General features: G+C 40.1%; 1 protein-coding gene across 1 annotated transcript in view; it reads left to right on the top strand.

Annotated features, from left to right (window-relative positions):
- The window catches only part of JAG1 (jagged canonical Notch ligand 1), a 40,816-nt gene extending 19,416 nt beyond the window's left edge, over nucleotides 1-21,400 (top strand). Inside the window, exons 5-26 of the mRNA XM_036751529.1 lie at nucleotides 1,051-1,111; nucleotides 5,127-5,257; nucleotides 5,545-5,664; nucleotides 6,274-6,387; nucleotides 7,488-7,601; nucleotides 8,332-8,445; nucleotides 8,862-8,908; nucleotides 9,284-9,457; nucleotides 9,929-10,079; nucleotides 11,781-11,945; nucleotides 12,551-12,664; nucleotides 13,227-13,340; nucleotides 13,457-13,570; nucleotides 13,687-13,803; nucleotides 14,319-14,346; nucleotides 14,513-14,598; nucleotides 15,188-15,301; nucleotides 15,929-16,038; nucleotides 16,126-16,362; nucleotides 17,567-17,698; nucleotides 17,911-18,061; nucleotides 19,349-21,400. Coding sequence (XP_036607424.1) covers nucleotides 1,051-1,111; nucleotides 5,127-5,257; nucleotides 5,545-5,664; nucleotides 6,274-6,387; nucleotides 7,488-7,601; nucleotides 8,332-8,445; nucleotides 8,862-8,908; nucleotides 9,284-9,457; nucleotides 9,929-10,079; nucleotides 11,781-11,945; nucleotides 12,551-12,664; nucleotides 13,227-13,340; nucleotides 13,457-13,570; nucleotides 13,687-13,803; nucleotides 14,319-14,346; nucleotides 14,513-14,598; nucleotides 15,188-15,301; nucleotides 15,929-16,038; nucleotides 16,126-16,362; nucleotides 17,567-17,698; nucleotides 17,911-18,061; nucleotides 19,349-19,806 — 2,966 coding nt within the window. The 3' untranslated portion in view covers nucleotides 19,807-21,400. The remainder of the gene's footprint in view (nucleotides 1-1,050; nucleotides 1,112-5,126; nucleotides 5,258-5,544; nucleotides 5,665-6,273; nucleotides 6,388-7,487; nucleotides 7,602-8,331; nucleotides 8,446-8,861; nucleotides 8,909-9,283; nucleotides 9,458-9,928; nucleotides 10,080-11,780; nucleotides 11,946-12,550; nucleotides 12,665-13,226; nucleotides 13,341-13,456; nucleotides 13,571-13,686; nucleotides 13,804-14,318; nucleotides 14,347-14,512; nucleotides 14,599-15,187; nucleotides 15,302-15,928; nucleotides 16,039-16,125; nucleotides 16,363-17,566; nucleotides 17,699-17,910; nucleotides 18,062-19,348) is intronic.
- The last annotated feature ends 433 nt before the right edge of the window (nucleotides 21,401-21,833 follow it).

Raw genomic sequence — 21,833 nt, 5'->3', positions numbered from 1 at the left:
CAGGAGAAAGAGGAGAAATTTAGTACCACTGGTTAGAGTGAAAAGATCACTTAACTGGAAGACTGCAGACCTGGTTTCCAGACTCTGTTCTTACCTAATTTTAGGCTTTGTGACCTTCACCAAGTTGCTTTATTTTTTCTCACTTGTAAATAAAGGAATAGGAATAGATTTCTTAAAAAAAAAAAAATCTCATCTGACCCCAAACACCCTAAAATGCTAGTTGATACTAATGTGTTACGGGATGATGCTACATTACATGTAGTAGAAACATCATTAGAGATGACCCATTCAAGTAAACTTGTAATATAAATAAAAAGAAGGATCTGATACATGAATTGTTACTGAGAGCTGGCTTTTACTGGTTAATAAGAAATTTAAGTGCCCATTTATGTACCTCTTTCAGAAAGTAGGATGTAATATTGTTTTGTTACATTGTAACATGTTATAAACTTCGAAGGTAGGATTTATTTGGACCAATGATCTTTGCTGCAGTATTGGACCTCATTGGGCTCCACCCTTGAAACTAAGCGTTCCTTGGTGACTTTTTTTTTCAAGGGATTGTAGAAGAAAAGAGGAAGATTTGGAGCCAGGCATGGGCTGTTGTTGATACTCTGCAATGTGGAGGGATTTATTTTAGGGAAGGGGAGAGTGTGAAAAGGGATGATGTGACCCTTGCCTTTTGTCTTCCCATGCCATATATTGCTTATTTTAGAAAATATGTCAAAGCCCCGTACTCCTGTCATCTTTGCCTGCAGATTATCAAAAAGCATGCTTATATGTTTGGGGATAGACGGTAACATGTGTTTGCAGTTTTAAAGCTAAAGATATTAGCTGAATTGCTGGATTTGCTGTTGTGGGGCACCTCCTACCTTATTCTCTTTCCAGTAGACTTGATATTAGAGACCTTTTAAATCGTGGATTTTGTGGGATTACAGTGCTAGTCAGAGATTTAAAAACATTCCCACGATTGTGTGGATGCTAGAAACTGGCAGCATGCTGGACATATATGAGTGTACACTTTAAAAAAAGAATTCTTAACTATTTCCACAGCTATTTGTCGTCAGGGCTGTAGCCCTAAACATGGTTCCTGTAAGATCCCGGGAGAGTGCAGGTAATATTTATATTTATATCTATATCTATAGCTATGTATCAAGCAGTTTTGTTTTAAGCTTCATTTAGCATGATATCTCTCCCTATTGTTCTGTGGAAGACTGGGAAAACTTACTCAAAAATGTGTATCTTAAGTGCTTATTAAATCATACCAGCTGTGTGATGAAACACAAACACTCCTTTGCTTTCTTGCAAAACTGGAAAAACTGTATGAGAGGGCAAATTCAGGCACTTCATGCGTTGACTGTTGACCAATTCCACCTCTAAATTGGGAGCAGATTTTTGTAATCTTTTAAGGCCACGCTGCCATTCTGCCTCTTTCTTTAGCTTGTCTTCCACCAGAGTGTTTATTTTCTTCCTCACCCTCCTTAGTTTCTTCTTTTTCTCCTAGATTGCCCTTCCCTTCCCCCACTTTTCCCATCAATAGGCAAAAGTCAAGCATTCTTTAGAATGGGATTAGTAAAATCTCTTGGTTCCTTTGCAGTGGAGAGCCAGGCTCCAAGTGCTGAGAGGTTAATAACAGGGATGGAATCTTGTCAGGAGAGACTGATGAATGCAGAATTTTGTTTCTCTGCTTTGAAGTCTGCTCCATTCTGGCCGAGTAACAATACAACCCAAAAGCTGGGACATACCCAAACAATTTAACAATTAAATTTTGGAGCTCCTTTGAATTATACTCTATATTGTTATTTGACATTTCAGAAGGCACTTAAAAAAACTTTCTTACTGGTGTGCTTTGTAAAAATTTAGACAAAAATTAAAATCCACAATAACTGAGAATTTTATATCATTAGTGCTTTGAGATTGGTTTTTGTTTTTTTTTTTTTTAACTTTGTTTTGCCTTTTTTTTTTTTAAGAGGGGAACCAATCAACAGAGGGATCCCAACAGAAACGATAACTAACTGAATTGTATCTGACCAAACAAAGGAAGTTTTGCAGAGCTGGTTTATTTGAGTGCTAAGCTTTATTTAGAGCCCAATGATCTGATAGGTTGCCAGGCCTAGTGGGCTTCTTCCCCATGGAAGCTACTCTGGTTTTGATCAAAGGAGGTTTGTAGCCATCCTCCAGAGGGCCCTGAGGAAACCAGACTGACCTGAAGACTCTTTTCTGTTTTAGAACAGGTGTAGAAAACTTGGTCTGCTGTAGGGAATAGTGATGACTCAGGACCAGGCTAGAAGCATCCAGTTTCCAGAGTTGTGGTACATCACTCCCTTAGTTTCATTCATTCTATCCTTTGTAGTCCCACGTTTGTATTTTACAAGGCTTCTATTTACAAGAGGAAAATTGGGAAGTGACAGTGGCATGTCAATATTATGGTATTTAAAGTGGTTGAGAGCCAATAGAGGAAGATACTTAGCCCTCTCCCCTTTTTTTAATTAGAGAAATTTTCATCTGATAACAGCCCCTTATCCTATACTTGAGTAAGATTCTGTTTTTCTGGTAAACTAAAGGAGTAATTGCCCTGGTCATTCTAATATTTAACTGTACTGGTATTGGATGATTCTAATGTTTAACCTCATTGCTGTCAACTGTTTAGCTGAAATACACCTACATAAACTTTTTCTAATTAATAGGCTTCTAGAGTAAATCAGACTTGAAGTATCATTAGTGCATCTGAACTGGGCCAGATGCTTAGATGTCTATCAGCTGAGTCTAACAAAGATTTGTGCTACTGTCATCAGAATAAACATGCCTTATAGGGGGTGCTGTCTCCCAGCCAGAACAACAGGCTTTGTTTCCAGGTTTTAGGCCTTTCTCTTTCTAAGGCTCACCTCCCACTCACTGCCCAGACATGCACTGGTGCCCTTATTTACTTAAGGTGCAACTTTCCCACACTTCATTTGCATAGGGAAAAAAAAAATTCTGTCTTCCTGACTTTAAAAGAAGGAAGGAAAATTTCTTACACAGTCTTTCTTCTGCATCCACTTCAGAAATATTTTTTAACGTCCACCTTCTTTAACTTTCATTCGGATTATATATACTGAACATCTCTTTCACGTGTGAGGATTTATTAGCTATGTGTTTACAGTTGTTCCCAAACAGACTTAAAATAAGTTTTTTTCCTTGGTGCAAGTGATTACTTTCTTTATTGCGAGTCTGCCAATAATATCAAACTTAATTATGAATCATCATCATAAGCAAAGGAACTTCATTTTCTCATGAGAAACTTAATCATATGTATTATTAAACTGGCCTAACTTTGTAGATTCCTGTTTTAGGTTCAGTATTTTTATTTGTTTTCTTTTGAAGTCATCCATAACCTCTCCTGGCCACCTTTGTTGTACTTAAGGGTAGAACCCTCATTAATTAAAAAATGAAGTCAGGTCCTCGGCTGCCCTTTTTATTGTATTTATTAGCCAACGTGAGGGTGTATAGGGACTTTAGTTCTTTAATTTATAAGAAAGTGAGGACTGCAAAATGCTGATGTTTCACAATCAGCTTGCTGCTCTGATTGGTCATTGAGGGAATCATTGTCTTTCTCCCACCAGCTTTGGTCCCCAAGTGGTCTTTGACTTAATTTTTATTTTCCTGACTTTTGAATTTTCATTTGTTGTTGAGACTGGCAAAATGCTTTGACTTCCATTAATTTTGAATTATTGGTGCTCATGGTGGCGTTTTTTGGGGGGGGCGGGGGGGGTGGGGAAGAGCATGGTATGGGTTGGGTTTTTTGTTTTGGATTTAATCAGTGGGAAGTGGTTAGTCAATCAAGATTCTCAGAGGGTTAAATTTATCTCTAGCTGTGGGTGATTAGCTATTAGCTAGATCCCTATAGTTTTCCCATGACAAGGATTTACTGGTCCGAGCACAGCTTTCTGAAAGCCTAAATGACTTCTATACAAGGGTTTATTTTCATAACTTAGTGACAGCTTAAAGGGTAATTGCTGCTGATCACTTATTCCCATGTCTCATGAACAAAATATTTTAGTAGAGCCTGTTTCTCCTTTGACCATGTGGTCTTGCCTTCCCATCTTACTGTTATAGCATTTTTTTCTTTTTTTTTTTCCTCTCAGAAAAAATCCTTGGTTTCCTTGATTTTTGAGAAGACTGGTTAAGGTTTCAAATGCACTGAAACTTGAGGGGGGAGAAGAGTTTAAGACCCTTCCCCTCCCCTCCTATCCCAAGTGTGGGTTTGTGTTTTGTGTTTTTGTTTGGGGATCAAAGAAACCATTTGGCCTAGATAGATTCAAATTAACAATGCACTTATAGGAAACTGAACTCCATTCCTCAACGTTAGATAAACCCAGCTGACCTCTTTTGGCAAAGGGATAAGTAAGCATTCCTAGGTACCAGCAATTAACATAAACATTAACTGTCATGGGTCAGACACCATCCCTTGAATTGATTCCACCAAGAACTGGTTCTGGATATTTTTTTTCCCTCCTTCCTTGCCCCCCTCTTCTTTCCCAAAAGGAACTACCCACATTCTTTACGAAAGGAGAGGTGGGGGTGAGGGAGACATAGACAGAATTAGGATAACCAAGTAGAGTGATTAAAGTTTCCCTTACTGGCTGTAGTACTTCTGTCCTTTCTTGCATTTGTGTGTGTCGGGTCATGACTTACTGTTGACACACAAAGCATGGAGACAAAATGCTGCGAATCTTGCATTCATGAAAATTTTTCACATGACCATTGTTTTCAGTAACTGCCCCCACCCCCCTTTATAGTCCATTCTGACACAGTTCAGAGATTGATTTATCCTGCACACCCACCCTCTCTGTCTCGTTTGTGTGTGCCTGAGAATAGAGTTGTATTGTGTTCCATGGCACCACACTGGGCTCTCCCAGAACAGTTATCCTTTTGTAAGTAGTCTGGCTTTAAGAGACCTTGGCCAAACTGTTAAAAATGTTTGTTTATAAGGAATCACCAATCAAACCTTAAATGTTACCTTTCCCTACTCCCCTTATGTCCCTTTCCCTCTCTGCTTTGTTTGATACTTAAAGCCTTGGGCCTTCTTCAATCATCTTCGCTTTAATTCTAGGACTTTTAAAAAAAATCGTACTTTGTTTTGTCTTAAGGTGTCAGTATGGATGGCAAGGCCAGTACTGTGATAAGTGCATTCCGCACCCAGGATGTGTCCATGGCACTTGCATTGAACCGTGGCAATGCCTCTGTGAAACCAACTGGGGTGGTCAGCTCTGTGACAAAGGTATGCTAATCTTCTAGATAGCCAAGTGTAAATTTTGAATTTTAATGCATGGTATGTGTATGGGGTTGATTGCAGAGGGAGTCCCAGGTATTGTGGCAGGAGGCATTTATTAGAGGTAGTTAGGCATGGGTTCTAAATACATTGAATTTGTGTTAACTTGTGTTTTAACTAAACCATGCCTTGAGGGACTTTTTTTTCAAAGGTAAGTGAAGGTAGAAACAAAGATGATAAGCTGCATAAAGTTTCCTAAAGCTTTTTTTTTTTTTTACTGGTACTTTTTTTTGTAGATCTTAATTATTGTGGGACTCATCAGCCTTGTCTGAATGGTGGTACTTGTAGTAACACAGGTCCTGACAAATATCAGTGTTCCTGCCCAGAGGGGTATTCTGGAGCAAACTGTGAAATCGGTAAGTGTCTGAACATCCTTTTTTTTTTTTTTTAAATCATCATTGACTTTTTTGCTCTTAATGACAGGTTTTTTAAAATATATTTTTTCTTAATGTAAAAATTTACAACTAAGCACCGAAGGCATCTGTCAAAAATCTAAGTTCTCTGTGAAAATTAAAAACCAGAACAATTGAAACCCTTCTAGAATCTGCAAAGTTGTTTCCTTGTTGCTGATAAGTGTGAGAGGTTGTATAGGTTTTATGAGATCCTAACTTAGAGATGTCCTGGATTGTTGATTGTGTCAACTTAGCATGAAAGATGGTTTCCTATCCCCTTGATACAACAGTGTGAATGTATCATAAACTGCTAAAAGAAAGAAGACAAGGAAATATTCAGGCCATAGCCAAGGGGTGGATGATGATGATAGAGTGTGTGTGTGTGTGTGTGTGTGTGTGTGTGTGTGTTTTGGAAGGGAGAGGAGGAGGGGGAAGGAAGTTAAGTGTGTTGGTAGTGGATTAGAAAGCAGAAAGGGCATTTTCTTTTTTTGTTTTGTTTCAGTTTTTTGAGGTATTTCTTGGGGCCATTACTAGGAACCACTATACTGACCTATTCTATTTAATTCTGTTTAGCGGAACATGCTTGTCTTTCTGATCCCTGTCACAATGGAGGAAGCTGTCTGGAAACATCTATGGGATTTGAATGTGGATGTCTTCCAGGATGGACTGGGCCAACATGTACCACAAGTAAGTATATGTTTGGGTTCCCATCTTTACAGAATGATTAGCATTCCTTGAAATAGGGGAGGAAACAAGGCAGAACATAAGAGTTGGTTACTGCCTTACTCACCAGGCTGCCTTTGACTTATGGCAATCATTTCTGTCATCCTCATTTGTGTTTATGGTGGTGTTTGGCTAATAATTCCTATTAATATGTTTGGTAGCTCCCTTGACTTTACCTAGAAGTGTTGACATTGATTATTTATCTCATTGTAATTATTTCTTGGTGAAACCCTTTATCCGAGGTCTCAGCCCTGTGAGGGAGCCCTGTCCAGACAGAATCCTGCTCATTTTTCATTCTAACCTTGGAATGTTGCAGTGAGGTGACTGAAATGGTAGTCAGTGCAGATTCATTAGTGGTGCTCCGCTTAATTGGGGGTGGGGGCATTGGTGAACTGTTATCTGCAGCTCGTGCAGCTCATTCAGGTGGCAGGGTCACCTAAGTAACAGGAAAGTAGGATTTAGGATTTGGGCTAATTGGCAGAATAACTGTCATCTTGGAAAGGCCATTCTTCCTCTCTGCCTTGGTCTTCTCATCTGTGAAATAGTCATAATTCTTTTCAGCTGTCTACTAGGGATGGGAATTTTTTATTTTAAGGGAACACAGAATGAATTTTTAAAAAACTAATTTTTAAAAGTTAACCTAAAACCGGTGCTATAATTGTGTTTCTGGGGTCTCCTGCTGGAGTGGTAGGCTATCAAGATAAACATTAATAGCAGAGTAGTCGATTCCCTTTATACTTCTGACATATTATTTATTTTTACCAAATGACCGCTTAGTAGGATTTACTATAATTGACTGGGACCTTCGAGATCCAGTAGTATGATCTTTTCATTTTATACCTGAGGAACCTGAGGCCTAGAAAAGTGAATTTATTTGCCCAGGGTCATACAGCTAATAAGAGCAAAGCTGAGATTCAAACCCAAGTCCACTGACTTTGCCACTGTATCATACTGCCTGCTACGTGTATGAGCTACGGTTATTTATCTTGCCTCTTTTTAGCTAAAGAGGTACACTAAGTTCCTTTGATTTTGCTCTTTCCCACCCCTCACTCTTTGGGGGACAGATATTGATGACTGTTCTCCAAATCACTGCGGTCATGGGGGTACGTGCCAGGATCTAGTGAACGGATTTAGGTGTATTTGTCCTCCGCAGTGGACTGGCAAAACATGTCAAATAGGTAAGAAAAAGGAAAGTTTGTAATTTTAATACTTTAAAAATGCTTACTTAGTGATACTAAGACTATCAAGTATGAGAAAGTTTTAATAAAACAAGTGGAAAACAAAAATACCCAACTTGCAAAATAATATAATTTGTTATCAATTCCATAGGATACCTTGTGTGGGTATGTAAATTGAAAATGGACCAGCCAGCTTTCTTGTGCCCTATGGGAAAGTGATGAGAGTCTCTTGAAGCATGTTAGCTCCCCCAGACCAAGGAGTTTACAGCTGGGCTCCAAAATGTGGGTGATCTCATGAAGAATGAGCTTGTCTGCATTCTTCCCGCCTATTTAAATCCCAACAATTACACTATAGTGCTTTCCAAATGGCTGATGGCCTCTTTTACTATTTAGTTCCTTGGGGGAGTTATTAATTAGTGACTGGATGGTTATCAATTATATCATCTCGCACCTTGTAATTAAAGAAGTGAAGGTGGTGATAGACTGTAAAGTGGAGGCACTTTGGAGACTAAAGCTCAACATGGAATAAAGCAGTAGGTTTAATAATCCAGTTGGCCAGAATTTGGATATGTTAAAGGAATTATCATATCTTGGGTGAAACTAGAAAGCCTGTTTTTTTTCTTTTTGGTTTTTTTTTTTTGCACTTTAAGATTTTGTTTTATCTTAAAGGAGGGGAGGGATGTAAGAAGACATCCAATTTCTCTTACTAACCCTTTCCATCCCCTTTTAGATGCAAATGAATGTGAGGCAAAACCTTGTGTAAATGCCAATTCCTGTAGAAACCTGATTGGGAGTTACTATTGCGACTGCATTCCCGGTTGGACGGGTCAGAACTGTGATCTAAGTAAGAGAGTTACACTTTCTTGATCTTTTTTATTTGGTTTTAAGGATGGGGTTGCTAAAAGGAACTGAACTATCAGTATATGCCTGGCTTGGTAATGGGAAAGCCCAAGCATGATGTTTTCAGAAAGGGAGGAGTCGGTCTGGAATTAAAATACACCATTTTATCAAGCTCATTAGTGGGTAACAGGGTCATATTCTGATAAGATGGCTTAAAACAATGATGTGAAGTTTCATTAACTCTGCTGGAGGATTTGGTTAAGGGTTCCCACCCATTATAATAGCCTTATCTAAAGGAAAGCATACAGGAAATCTGACAACAACTTTATCTGTCCTTAGCTGTAGAAACCTTTTAAACTGCACCTAATTTCAATGTAAAATGCCCTTTAATGATCTGCTGACTTATTTCTTGTTTTTTAGATATTAACGATTGCCTCGGCCAGTGTCAAAATGATGCTTCCTGTAGGGTACGTAAATTTCAGCTCTTAAATCAAAACTCTGGCAGTTAATAGCTATCCCTGGTCTGAATGTCGGTGGTTAAGCATTTGTTCTTAACTGCAAAGACCAAAACCTAGGAATGTTTGGTCTGTACAAAATTCTAAAGTTCATAGGAAAAGTAAATCTTTATAAATGAACCAGGCTTGTGTTACCCTGGCCTATTGGCAGTCATTTTGAAAGAATGCAAATATAAACTCCTCCTTCTGCAAACGTTGATAAGCTTAGTATTTAACGAAAAATTTCAGGGACTTTGCGGCATTAGAGCAATAGTGGGTCTATGCAGTGGCCTGGCGTAATGAAAATGTGTTAGGTTTGATTTGTTTTATTCTTTCTGTCTCTCCCAGGATTTGGTTAATGGTTATCGCTGTATCTGCCCACCTGGCTATGCAGGAGATCACTGTGAGAAAGACATCAATGAATGCGCAAGCAACCCTTGTTTGAATGGGGGTCACTGTCAGGATGAAATCAATAGATTCCAATGTCTGTGTCCCACTGGTTTCTCGGGAAACCTCTGTCAGGTGAGCATCAGTGAAATGCAAACCCAGATAACTTGGGTTCCTACCAGCAAAGGCTTTTCTTCCCTCTTTTCACTCTTGGGACTTTTTACACCAAATACCTCAGTCTCACTGAACCATATAAAGGCCCTACTTCAGGCTCTCTGTCCCACAAGTGCCCGTAGAAAAACTCAGTGGCTTTTGGAAAAGTGTTTTAATTTAAAGACTGACAGTGTCTGTGTATCTAGACAGTTGAATGTTCACTGTGGCCCTCTGGGGCCTTTTTCATATCCTTCCCTTGTCTACAAAAGAAAAAAACCTACTGCATGTATAATTGGACATATTATGCACCATGTACAATTAATAGATAAAAAGGTCAGATTCCACCGTGTCAGCTGCCCAGAGCAGAGCAAGGAGTAATAATGAAATCCTTGTTACTTAAGCTTAAAAAAAAATACCTTCCTTTTTTTTCTCTTCTCTCTCTCCCCGACCCAGTTGGACATCGATTATTGTGAGCCCAACCCATGCCAGAATGGAGCCCAGTGCTATAATCGTGCCAGTGACTATTTTTGCAAGTGCCCCGAGGATTATGAGGGAAAGAACTGCTCACACCTGAAAGATCACTGTCGTACGACACCGTGTGAAGGTACCTATCCCAAAGCTTGGCTCTGCCCTTCCCTTGGCCCTTTGTCCTCTGGAGGTCCTTATAGATACCAGCAGATATAGTGTTTGTGTCTAGGACTCCCTTTGGGTAAACTTTTCATCCTAAAATGGCTTGGGGAAACCAATTTATAAGAGAATGGGTTCTTGTTGCCTGATATTTTCCTTTTTTTTTTTATTTTTTGGACCAGACTTATGATTACAGTGGTAGAGAACACATGCCCTGATAGGGACCTGTAACTTCTAGTCTTAAAGTTGCATGGGGACAGAGAGGTCAGGTGACTTGCCCCCGGGCACCCCGCTAGAATGGGTCAGAGCCAGGACTTTGTGTCTCCAAGGCTGACCCCTTTATTCCTTACACTATGCAAATAGTTACCCTTCCCAACAGAATGTGCAATGCATTGTGGTACCTGAGCTGCTCGCATTTCTAATTAATGTATAGTAGAACCAATGTGCCATATTGTAAAGAATGCTAGAAGGGCTGGGAGGCAGGTGGTCTGGGTTTGAGTCCTGTCTCTGAGCCTTGCTGTGTAACCATGGGAATGCTGTTTAATGTCTTGAACCCTGTTTCCTTATCTTTAGAATGGTCATAGTAATAATACTTGTAGAACCCACCCCAGATAGGGTTGTTGTGGAGATCAGATGAGATTTATTTATACATATGCAAATGTGTGCATGTGTGTTTATAATATGTATGGTACCCCCACCCCCCCACTTCCCCTGCGTAGCTATCTACAAAGCATCTTTTGTTCATTTATAGATCTGTAGGCATCTTCTAGTTCAGCCTCCTCATCTAAAACAGCTTGTACAAGGCCACAAAAGGCAGCATTAGAAGACTCCAAGCCTTAAAAGCCAAAAGAAACCCTAATATTTTAGTCAGCCACAGATGTTTTCCTCTTCACCACCACCCCCCCCCAAAAAGTTAGGTAGTCTTAACAGATTCTTGAGAATTATATTAATTTAGAAGGGTAAAGGTGATAGACAATCATTCTTTTATTACTGAGAGTAAAGCTTGTCTTTCTAGAGAGGGAAGCACTGCCCAAGAGTATCGGATGTTTTAGTTGAGCTCTCCTTTAATACTTTTGAATGATGATTACAATAAGAGCTAGTGTTCATGTAGCAAAGTGCTTTAAATATGTCCTCTTCTTTGATCCTTACAACCACCCCATCAAGTATTATCCTCATTTTACAGATGAAGAAACTGAGGCAGAGGGGAGTTGAGTGGCTTGCTCAGGGCCACATAGCTAGTAGTTTCTGAGGCAGAATTTGAACTCTAGTCTTCCTGATTCCCAAATCCAGCAGTCTGTCCACCATAGCACCTACACTCTTCCTCATCCTCGGAGGTGAAGTTGCCAAGAAGTATATGATAAGTAACTGTGGATGTCTTTAGCCAATTTCACCCAAATTTAATAGAGGCACAAAGTAAGTATTCAGCAAGGTCAAAGAGTTTTATAATTAGGTGGTATGTTGGATGGAGCCATTAGGCTTAGAGTCAAGAAGACCAGAGTTCGAATCCTAATTCAGACACACACTAGAGTCATAATGTCTGGACTTGTTAACATCATCATCCCATTAGCTGAAAGGTATTAAGTCTATTAGGAAGAGAATGGTTTTGGTTTGTGTGCTTAGTTGCTCTGTGTTTTGCTAGTGAGAATGCCCTGATCCTGAGTCTGTGTATTTCATTCAGTGATTGACAGCTGTACTGTTGCAATGGCTTCCAATGACACACCAGAAGGAGTGCGATACATTTCTTCAAATGTTTGTGGGCCCCATGGAAAGTGCAGGAGCCAATCGGGAGGCAAATTCACCTGTGAATGCAACAAAGGTTTCACTGGGACATACTGCCATGAAAGTAAGCCCCCAAAGGTTTATGAGTTGTATATGTGGACCTGTGTTCAGAACTGCTGGGTTTCCTGAGAAGTTTGATTTTGATTTTTCTTAGGGAGGTATAAGTAGTGGGTGCTCAGTCACCAAGAGGTGGGCGGTCTGCTCTGGCATTTAATGTATTATTACATTGGCTTCTCAGTGTCCATAAATATATTTTAAAATGTTTTTGGATCCTACTTCTTTACTGGGTGGTCTGTCCCTTTGGGATGAGAAAACTTTGATTTTTATTTTCTGTGTAGCTTATCTTGTCTTTAAATTGATTCAATCGCATGATAGCATTTTTTAAAAAAAATTATGCTTTTTTTTCTTAAAAGGCAATATAATGTAGCTATCTAGTTCTTTTGTAAAAAGCCAGTTTCCTTCTCTTTCTCTGAAGAGTTGGTCTTGGCAGGTGTTTTGTATTTTGAGCTCGTTTGGGTAAGAATCCCAAAGTTGGTGTGTTGGGATAGTTTCTGAGGGAGGCAGCCACAGGCTTCTGCTGTAGTAATGGTAGAGCTGTGCAATGAACGTGGTCCAGTGTGTACTCTCCCTTGCTTCTCTGAAATGGTGCTTTCTTTGCCCCTTCTGCAGATATTAATGATTGTGAAAGCAACCCCTGTAAAAACGGTGGGACTTGTATCGACGGTGTTAACTCATACAAATGTATCTGTGGTGACGGCTGGGAGGGGACGTACTGTGAAACCAGTAAGTAATCTGTCCTCCTTGTGCTGCAGCTCTGGGGAGGGGACATGAGGCAAAGGGAAGTCAGTTTGGACTAAGGTAGCCTCTGACGCATTCATGGAGATCTCTAAAACCGTTTGAGTTGTTGTTTGTGTACTGAAACAGCATCCCTGGTCTGTTTACATTCATTTATGCTGACAACAGCAGGAGGAGAGACTCTCAGCTGCATGTTGTGGGACTGAAGACCGTGTAATTAGGATAATAAATAGCCCCGCTTGCTTCCAAAGAAGCAAACATTTTTCCGTCAGGGTTTTTTTTTTTTCTTAAATTTTAATTCCATTGACACTACAGAGAAATGTTTGCTGACTGACTTGTTGAATTAGAGGTAAAGATGATAGGGGAATGTTGGACAGAAGAGTATATAGCCAGGGCTAGCTGGCATTCAAGTCTTGGGGAAGTTAATCCACTTCACAGATCTGAGGTCAGTCTGAGTTCTAATGTGCATTTAGATAAGACCATATTGGCCTTTAAATCTTACTATTGGGGGCAAACATCTTTCAGCTTGATTTCTCCTCTTTATTTTTAGATATTAATGACTGCAGTAAAAATCCTTGTCATAATGGAGGTACATGCCGAGACTTGGTCAATGACTTTTACTGTGAATGCAAAAATGGGTGGAAAGGAAAGACCTGCCACTCCCGTAAGTTGAAGCTTACCCCCAAACAAGTTGAACCTCCTGTAGGGAATTATTTGAGCTTGCTAAATCCTACGAAGAAGGCTGTGGGGTAGGTCTCATTCTGAACTGCTTCTTTCTAGGTGACAGCCAGTGTGATGAAGCAACCTGTAATAATGGTGGGACATGCTATGATGAAGTGGATACTTTCAAGTGCATGTGTCCTGCAGGCTGGGAAGGGGCCACATGTAACATAGGTAACTTCCTACCAATGGGCAAGTGGTCTTGCAAGGAGCGGCATCTGTGTGTCTCTCCTCCCCTTGTTTGGATCCACTTTACAGCACAGTGGTATTTTTTCTTTTTTTTCTTACAGCTAGGAACAGTAGCTGTTTGCCCAACCCTTGTCACAATGGTGGTACCTGTGTGGTCAACGGAGACTCCTTTACTTGCGTTTGCAAAGAAGGCTGGGAAGGACCCATTTGTACTCAAAGTGAGTCTTTTCCCTTGAACTCGCCTAAGTGTTGCCTGATGAGAACATTGGCTCATCCTGTCACCCCCTGAGAGTCTAAATTGAAACCAGAAGGGAGAGCTATTTGAAGTCTGCTTTAGTATCACCTGAATCTCTTTGTTTTAATGACTTTCTATGATATAGTCTTGACCTGGGCATGAGAAAGTTACAAATGAGATAAGTGGAGACAGATGTAGTCTGTCCTTTTCCGGCATTCTTTGTATGCCAGCGGCTGTCTGCTTCCATTCACTTCTTCCCAGTCCTTTCTTTACAAGATTCTCTTCCTGTGTTCAAGTGTCCCACGGTAAATTCAACAAAATGTTAGAGGGGAGACCTGGATTTAATTTAGTAGAAGACTGAAGCCTATTTTGTTAATGTTAACTAAGTATAGCGTGTCAGTTGGGTGTAACAGAAATAAATCTCTGTTCTTTCCCAGTGATAGACGAGTGGTCTTATCACTGACTGCTATATTAAAGAGTGACTTTTTCTTTTTCTAGATACTAATGACTGCAGTCCTCATCCTTGGTAAGCATACAAAATGATATATTTTTATTTTCCCCCAAAAAAACTGTCATATATGTCAGTTACGTGGCATTGTATGCTGTATACAGCCAGATAATCTTGCCACGACCAGATACGGTTATTGGTTTGTGTGATTTGAAATTGAGAGGCATCTTTGCTTTCTTCTTAGTTATAACAGTGGAACTTGTGTGGATGGAGACAACTGGTACCGATGTGAATGTGCTCCAGGGTTCGCTGGGCCGGACTGTAGGATAAGTAAGTAACAATTCCTGGTGACTTTGCTGAGAGAGAGAGCGTTGAGTGTGTGTCCGTCCTTCTCCTTCATTCTTTCTTCCCCTCTCCTCCCTCAGTGAGAATTTTCCTCTCCATACGTCAAGAAAAGTGAAGGCCGAGGTTCTCTTCAAATTAACATTGACATACATAATCATGTATATAATGACCTCCTGCCTCCAGCTGGGATTAACGTGCCCTTCAACCTGATCCTCTTCCCAGTTAACATTAGTTTCGTGTGCTGCTTGGTATTCAGGGGGAGAGAATGCCAGCTGAACTATTTTGGTCAATTAATCCACATTGAGACCCTGAGGTAGTGTGTGTACTCCCCTCTAATTAATGTGAACTTATAGCTGAAAGGATAGTGACTTTAATAATGACTATGAAAATGGAATTTTGGCTCCTAGCATTAAGAACTTTGGAATGGCATTAAAGATGAATCGTATTTGTTTTAACTTGGATAAGGTGTATAGCTAGACAGTATTAGCAATCTTTTTTTTTCAAACATAAGCCAACATGGTGGTGGTGTAATATGTGAGACTAAATATATAACCCCCACCCCAAATTCTCTTAGATATCAATGAATGTCAGTCTTCGCCTTGTGCTTTTGGAGCTACGTGTGTAGATGAAATCAACGGCTATCGGTGTGTCTGCCCACCTGGTCACAGTGGCCCCAAATGCCAAGAAGGTATGCTTGTTCATCATACTCCACTTTATATACACAGTTTGCATGTAGAAAGGAGGGTACTGCCAATCAGTAAGCATTTATTAAGGGGCTATTATGTGCTAAGCTTTACAGATACAAAGACAAAAGTAAAAATAGTACCTGCCCTGCAGAAGCATGCTTCCTATAGGGAATGACATCCTGTGCACATATAAGTAAATAGAAAGTAAAGGAATGGTACTTGGGGGATGGGGCAGGCACTAGCAACAAAGATGCTAGAATGAAAAGGGAGTGCCTTCTGCTGTGCCGTGCAAAGTCACAGAGGTGGGAGAGTGAATGTGAGTGTGAGGAATAGTCTAAAAGATCGGTAGAACATGTGAGAGAATAACATATGCTATGGCTGGAAAGGTTGGTTGGACTCATATTCTTTAAATACCAAATAGGGGAGATTTGTATTTGATCCTTGAATAATAGGGGGCCTCTGGAATACTGTTGCAGCCATTTACCAATTAGTTTGCATTCAGCTGTGAGTGAGAGGCTACGTAGGGAGACTGAAGGAGGAAGATTGGGATGCTAAAAATACACTGTGGCTCTGACTGCTTACAATTATGGAACTGTAATTTGCTCTAACACTTTTTTCCACCTTTTTAGTTACAGGAAGACCTTGTATTACCACTGGGAGAGTGATGCCAGATGGTGCTAAATGGGATGATGATTGTAATGCCTGTCAGTGTCTAAATGGAAAGGTTGCCTGCTCGAAGGTATGAGGAAGAACCATGATTTGCATTTTCTGTGCCATCAGTAGGGAGGATATGTTTCATAAGTAATCTTTTGTTCTGTTACTTTAGGTCTGGTGTGGCCCTAGACCTTGTCTGATACATGGCAAAGGTCACAACGAATGCCCTGCTGGGCAAAGCTGTGTCCCCATCCAGGATGACCAGTGCTTCGTACGACCCTGTACCGGAGTGGGTGAATGCCGGTCTTCAAATCCTCAGCCGGTGAAAACTAAATGTACCTCTGACTCCTATTACCAGGACAACTGTGCTAACATCACGTTCACCTTTAACAAAGAGATGATGTCACCAGTAAGTACTTAGATTTGTTTTAGTCTGTGAGTGTTGCTCATTTGTTTTTTTCAGACTGGGCTCCCTATCTTATTGAGGGTGGAAGTGTAATGACCGCTGCCAACTGGCCCAGAAACTTTGGCCTGCTCTGTTTCCTAACTGGACTGGTTCTACTCCCCTTTAGGCAGGCTGATGGTGTGTTCCCCCCAGCCCCACCTCTCAGGGTGCTGATATCTGATCAGCTTAAGCCCTACTGTAGCTCAGAACCCCTGAGCTCATGGCAGAGATTACAGGCATGCTCCTAACCACCAGCCCACAGCCACCATCAAAACAATTCAATAACCCAAAGGTCTGTACAGTAAGAAGACAATCTGATTTCTGCCATTGACATTCGTAAGTGGAGATGTGGACCCTGGAGGTTTTGTGTCATGTAGATAAACAGCCCAGCAATTTAGTGGGTTCAGTGAAGAATTGGTCATTTGACTGAAAATTCCAGTCAAAGCTGTTGACCGGTTGCCCCATGAGGACACCAGTTGAACTGGTATACATCCAAACAAACATCTATCACTTGGTGGGATAGCTCTTCAGAACTGGGATTTCAAAAAAGACCTCGATTGAGAAAGAGACTAACTGAATCTCCTGTGGTTTCAGCCTCTCGGATTCCCTCCCTTCCCCTCCCTACCAGACATGATCTCTGTAGACCACTGCCTCACAGAGTAGTCTTGAAAAGTTATAAACACTATCTCATAGAAGTGATGCTGCTAGGAGCTTGAGAAAGATCTATTCCCCAAGACAGGTGTGTAAATCAGATACTCATTCTGTCAATAGCAAAAAATATAGGGGAGAGTCAATAGTTCAGGTTGCTTCAGGTTTTGTATGGACATTCTATGTCATGTACCTATGATGTCCACTTAATAATATGTTCTTCTTCCTGGATCTACTTAAATAGCCACTTGAAGTTTCTGCAATGGAAAGCATCAACATGTTTCTGAAATAAAATATTTGAAAGACTTCAATCCTTAAAAAAAAAAAAAAAGAGAGAGATTGCAGGCATGCATTTATTCTTAAACTCAACTTAGACAAGTTTAAATAGTGGTCTGACATGTAACTTCCATTCTTGTGGCAAAACAAGCCTGGAGAGTGCAAACTTGGTTTAAAGATAATGTAGCCATCCTTATGGTCCATGAGTCATAAGACTTTTCCTTTTTGTTCTGAATTATTTTAGGGTCTTACCACTGAACATATTTGCAGTGAACTGAGAAATTTGAATATTTTGAAAAATGTTTCAGCTGAATATTCTATCTACATAGCCTGTGAGCCGTCGCCGTCTGCAAACAACGAAATCCATGTTGCCATTGTAAGTACTGGGTGGCATTGATTATCCCTAAATCATTTGATTTAATTATTTGGAACTTCATGATCTAATTTGAAAACTAATTCCAAATTATTATATAGGCCTCTGTGCTTGATTTTTTTTGAACATTTCTGCACATAGCATTCTGGCTAGGAGGATTTCAATATTCAATATTTCAGTAACACCTGGGTCTGACCTTATGTCTTTTTTTCCAGTCTGCTGAAGATACCCGGGAGGATGGGAACCCTATCAAAGAAATAACAGACAAAATCATAGATCTTGTTAGTAAGCGTGATGGAAACAGTACTCTCATCGCGGCAGTCGCAGAAGTCAGAGTCCAAAGACGACCCATGAAAAGCAAAACAGGTGGGTGAGAGTAAAATGCTAAAATACTGGTTAAGACCCTGGAGTCGAAGAGCAGTAGAACGGTAAGGGCCTTTAGGAACCAGAGAGCCAACTTTTCTATGGTTGCTCTTGAGGTCAAAAGGGCTCACCTCATGGCCAAGCCAGGTCTAGAGCTGGGGCCTCCTGCCTTCATTGTTTCTCCACCATACTGCTGTGGGCTTGTTAATAAATATACTTCCATTTCACTGTTGCAAGTCATCGTTCCTCTTTAGGTAGACAGGCAAACAGGCGGCTCACGGAATTTTTATGGTATCGATTGAAAATGACAGTAAGCATTTTTATACATTTGGTCCCCTGGCACCTCTCGTCAGAGTGGGGCAGTTTTGCCATTGCTGTTTGGAGGCACCCTTGCCATTCTCTTAAGATTGTTTTCCTTTGAATCTAATCAAACCAGAATGTATTAAATACCTGCTATGCATAAGAAATTATGGCCACAAAGACTTCTGTGGCCTCCAGGAGCTTGCTTGTCTTTGCGAGAGATGTGATGGGACATACTTCTTTGGAGAAGCCACACTATGTGTACTTAGTGCTATAGCCCTGAATTTAATTTCTGTAAATCAGTGGTATTAAATAGAAGTGGGGTGGGGGGGCTCACTAAACCTATGTGAGCATCCCTTTCAGGCTGCATATTGAGTTACAAAAGTACCCATATGTATATTTCTTGTTTTTTTTTTTTTGTTTTTTTTTTAATTAATCCCTCAACACAGAATCAGATAGGAACTACATTTTAATCTGGTTCAGGCTGCACTCTGGAGTGTTGTGGACCATGTATCTGACACCTGCTATAGACCACACACTTCTGCTAGAGGAGGGTCTTTTTGTTGGAGGTAGAAGGGATTCTTTTGTTCTATTGGTCTAGTTTTAGGATCTCCTCTGTGTCATACTGCTAAGGACCAAAGTAACCATGCTTAAGAAGGCTTGGGATTGAGGGATCCAAACTATGGTTTGTCCCTGCCAGACAGATCTTTGGACTCCTAATAGGACTTATTGAGAGAGCAGCATGAGGAAGCATGTATGGCTGCTGCCCATCTTGGCCCTCTCCTGGGAACAGAAACTCTACAGTTTCCAAGGCTCTCAATCTAGCACCTGTTTAACAAGCAGTGAATTGGCTTAATTTGCAATTGTGAAAAAGAAAAGAGACCCATCCCTATGGCTTTCATTTTAGGTACTGTGTGTATGGGAAAACTAACTAAGCACTTTTTAACTGTTATTATTTGGAGGCTAATTGGTTTTGTGCCTGTCTTGCAGATTTCCTGGTTCCATTACTGAGCTCTGTCTTAACTGTGGCTTGGATCTGTTGCTTGGTAACTGCCTTTTACTGGTGCTTCCGGAAACGCCGAAAGCCAAGCAGCCACACACACACAGCCTCCGATGACAACACCACCAATAACGTGCGGGAGCAGCTGAACCAAATCAAAAACCCCATTGAGAAGCACGGAGCCAACACAGTCCCCATCAAAGATTATGAAAACAAAAACTCCAAAATTGCCAAAATAAGGACACACAACTCTGAAGTAGAAGAGGACGACATGGACAAACACCAGCAGAAGGCCCGGTTTGCCAAGCAACCAGCTTACACACTGGTAGACAGAGATGAAAAACCACCCAACAGCACACCAACAAAACACCCAAACTGGACAAACAAACAAGACAACAGAGACTTAGAAAGTGCCCAGAGCCTAAATCGGATGGAATACATCGTATAGCAGACAGTGGGTGCTGCCACTCGGGGGGCTGCCTTTAAGTATCATTAAGGGCACGCTTGAGTTTGTAGGTCTTTAAACTGTTGTGTAATATTTGAGTCTAAGGCTGTTATTTACTTAGAATCCCTGTGTTAATTTAAGTTTTGACAAGCTGGCTTACACTGGCAATGATAGTTGCTGTGGTTGGCTGAAATACCAAATGTGGCTGCATTTCACATCTATGCAAAACTAGTCAAAAAATGCCCGAATGTAAATTCCACTGCAGCTGATCCATCACAGAAAAGGTTTCCTCAGATATCGCATAGCCTTGTTAGCTGTCCTAGCTGTCCTTTAGCTTCCATTTTTGCCAGGTGTCCCAACTTTATTGCGGTCTTAGACAAATACATTTTATTTATATTTATTGAATCTTTTTTGAGTTTTTTTGTATATTGGTTTTATGGTGACGTACAACTAGTTCTGTATTTGAAAGTGCCTTTGCAGCTCAGAACCACAGCAACTATCACAAATGTTTATTATTTATTTTTTTTATTGTATTTTTGTTGGGGGAGGGGGGAAAATCGATGTCAGCAGTTGCTGGTAAAATGAAGAATTTAAAGAGGAAAATGTGTCAAAAGTAGAAGTTTGTATAGTTATGTAAATAATTCTTTTTTATTAATCACTGTGTATATTTGATTTATTAACTTAATAATCAAGAGCCTTAATATCATTCCTTTTTATTTATATGTATGTGTTTAGAGTTTGAAGGTTTTTGATAGCTTTGTAAGTATAATGGCTTTATTATTTTTTGAGCTTATTTACTTGTTACATGTTGCCTATAAGCCAAAATTAAGGTGTTCTAAAAATAGTTTATTTTAAACAATAGGATGGGCTCTCTCATGCCCTGATGCTGGGTTTGGTTTTTTTTTTGTTTTGTTTTGTTTTGTTTTTTGTACAATGTCAAATGTTTGAAACACCTATAGTATCACTTTAAGACTCTTGTAAGTACTGACTGAGGCAGTTTAGAGAATTAGACTAGAACAGGTTTGTGTTTCATTGTGTTTTGTTTGCTGCTTTAGACTTGAAAAGAAAAGAGGCAAGTAATCTGCTCCAAAGCAGTTCAAGGGAACAAAGTGAGAGCTATGGCGGCCCATAGCTGAAATGTGAGTGGTTGAATATAACAAAAAAAATCAAATTAGCATGAAGTTGGAAGCACAGCAATCTTATTTTGTAAATTCTGATTTTTTTTTCACCATGAATATGTAATACTGAACCACTTGTAGATTTGATTTTTTTTTTGTAATCTACTGCATTTAGGGAGTATTCGAATAAGCTAGTTGAATACTTGAACAGTAGAATGTCCAGTAAGATCACTGTTTAGATTTGCCATAGATTACACTGCCCGCCTTAACAAGTGAGGAGATCAAAGTGCTATTACAACGTGGAAGATCGAAAAGGCTTATAAACAGAGTAATCTCATTGGTTAACCAATGAGATCATGAAGATACCTTGTATTGTGCTATGAGTGTTATATGAACATGAAAATGCATCTTTGATGTGTTGTTCCTGGCAATAAATTTTGAAAAAGTAATATTTATTAAATTTTTTGTATGAAAACATGGAACGGTGTGGAGTTTGAACTTCCTGATGCTCAATACCCAATCTTCCGTGGGCGTTGGCCATCCCCTGTAGAATCTCTTCTGGTCACTTGCTTGAAGTAGCCTGGCACCTTTGGCAGAAAGGAAGTAAGTGCTCCATTGCAAGTAAATTAATTTTTTCCCTGGTATTTTGAAAAGACTCAACTACACACGCTTAAGCTCATTTGTTTTGGAAGCATGAAACTTGACAACATTTTAGGCTGGACTTCAAGGAGATCCATTTATGATCCTCTCTGCCGTCTTCCCTCAAGGCAGGTGGGACCATAGATTTAGAGTTGAGAAGACCCTTTGAGGTCACCGAGTTCAACCTCTTCAATTTTGCAAATGAAGAGACTTGGCCCAGAAGCTTAAAGTTTGAGTGGCAGAGCTGGGATTCAAATACCCAAATCTTAACAC

This window comes from Trichosurus vulpecula, chromosome 3, assembly GCF_011100635.1.
Source record: "Trichosurus vulpecula isolate mTriVul1 chromosome 3, mTriVul1.pri, whole genome shotgun sequence".
In the NCBI taxonomy this organism is placed as follows: Eukaryota; Metazoa; Chordata; class Mammalia; order Diprotodontia; family Phalangeridae; genus Trichosurus; species Trichosurus vulpecula.
Note: the sequence above shows the minus strand (reverse complement) of the source record. Positions and strands in the feature narration are given on the sequence as shown.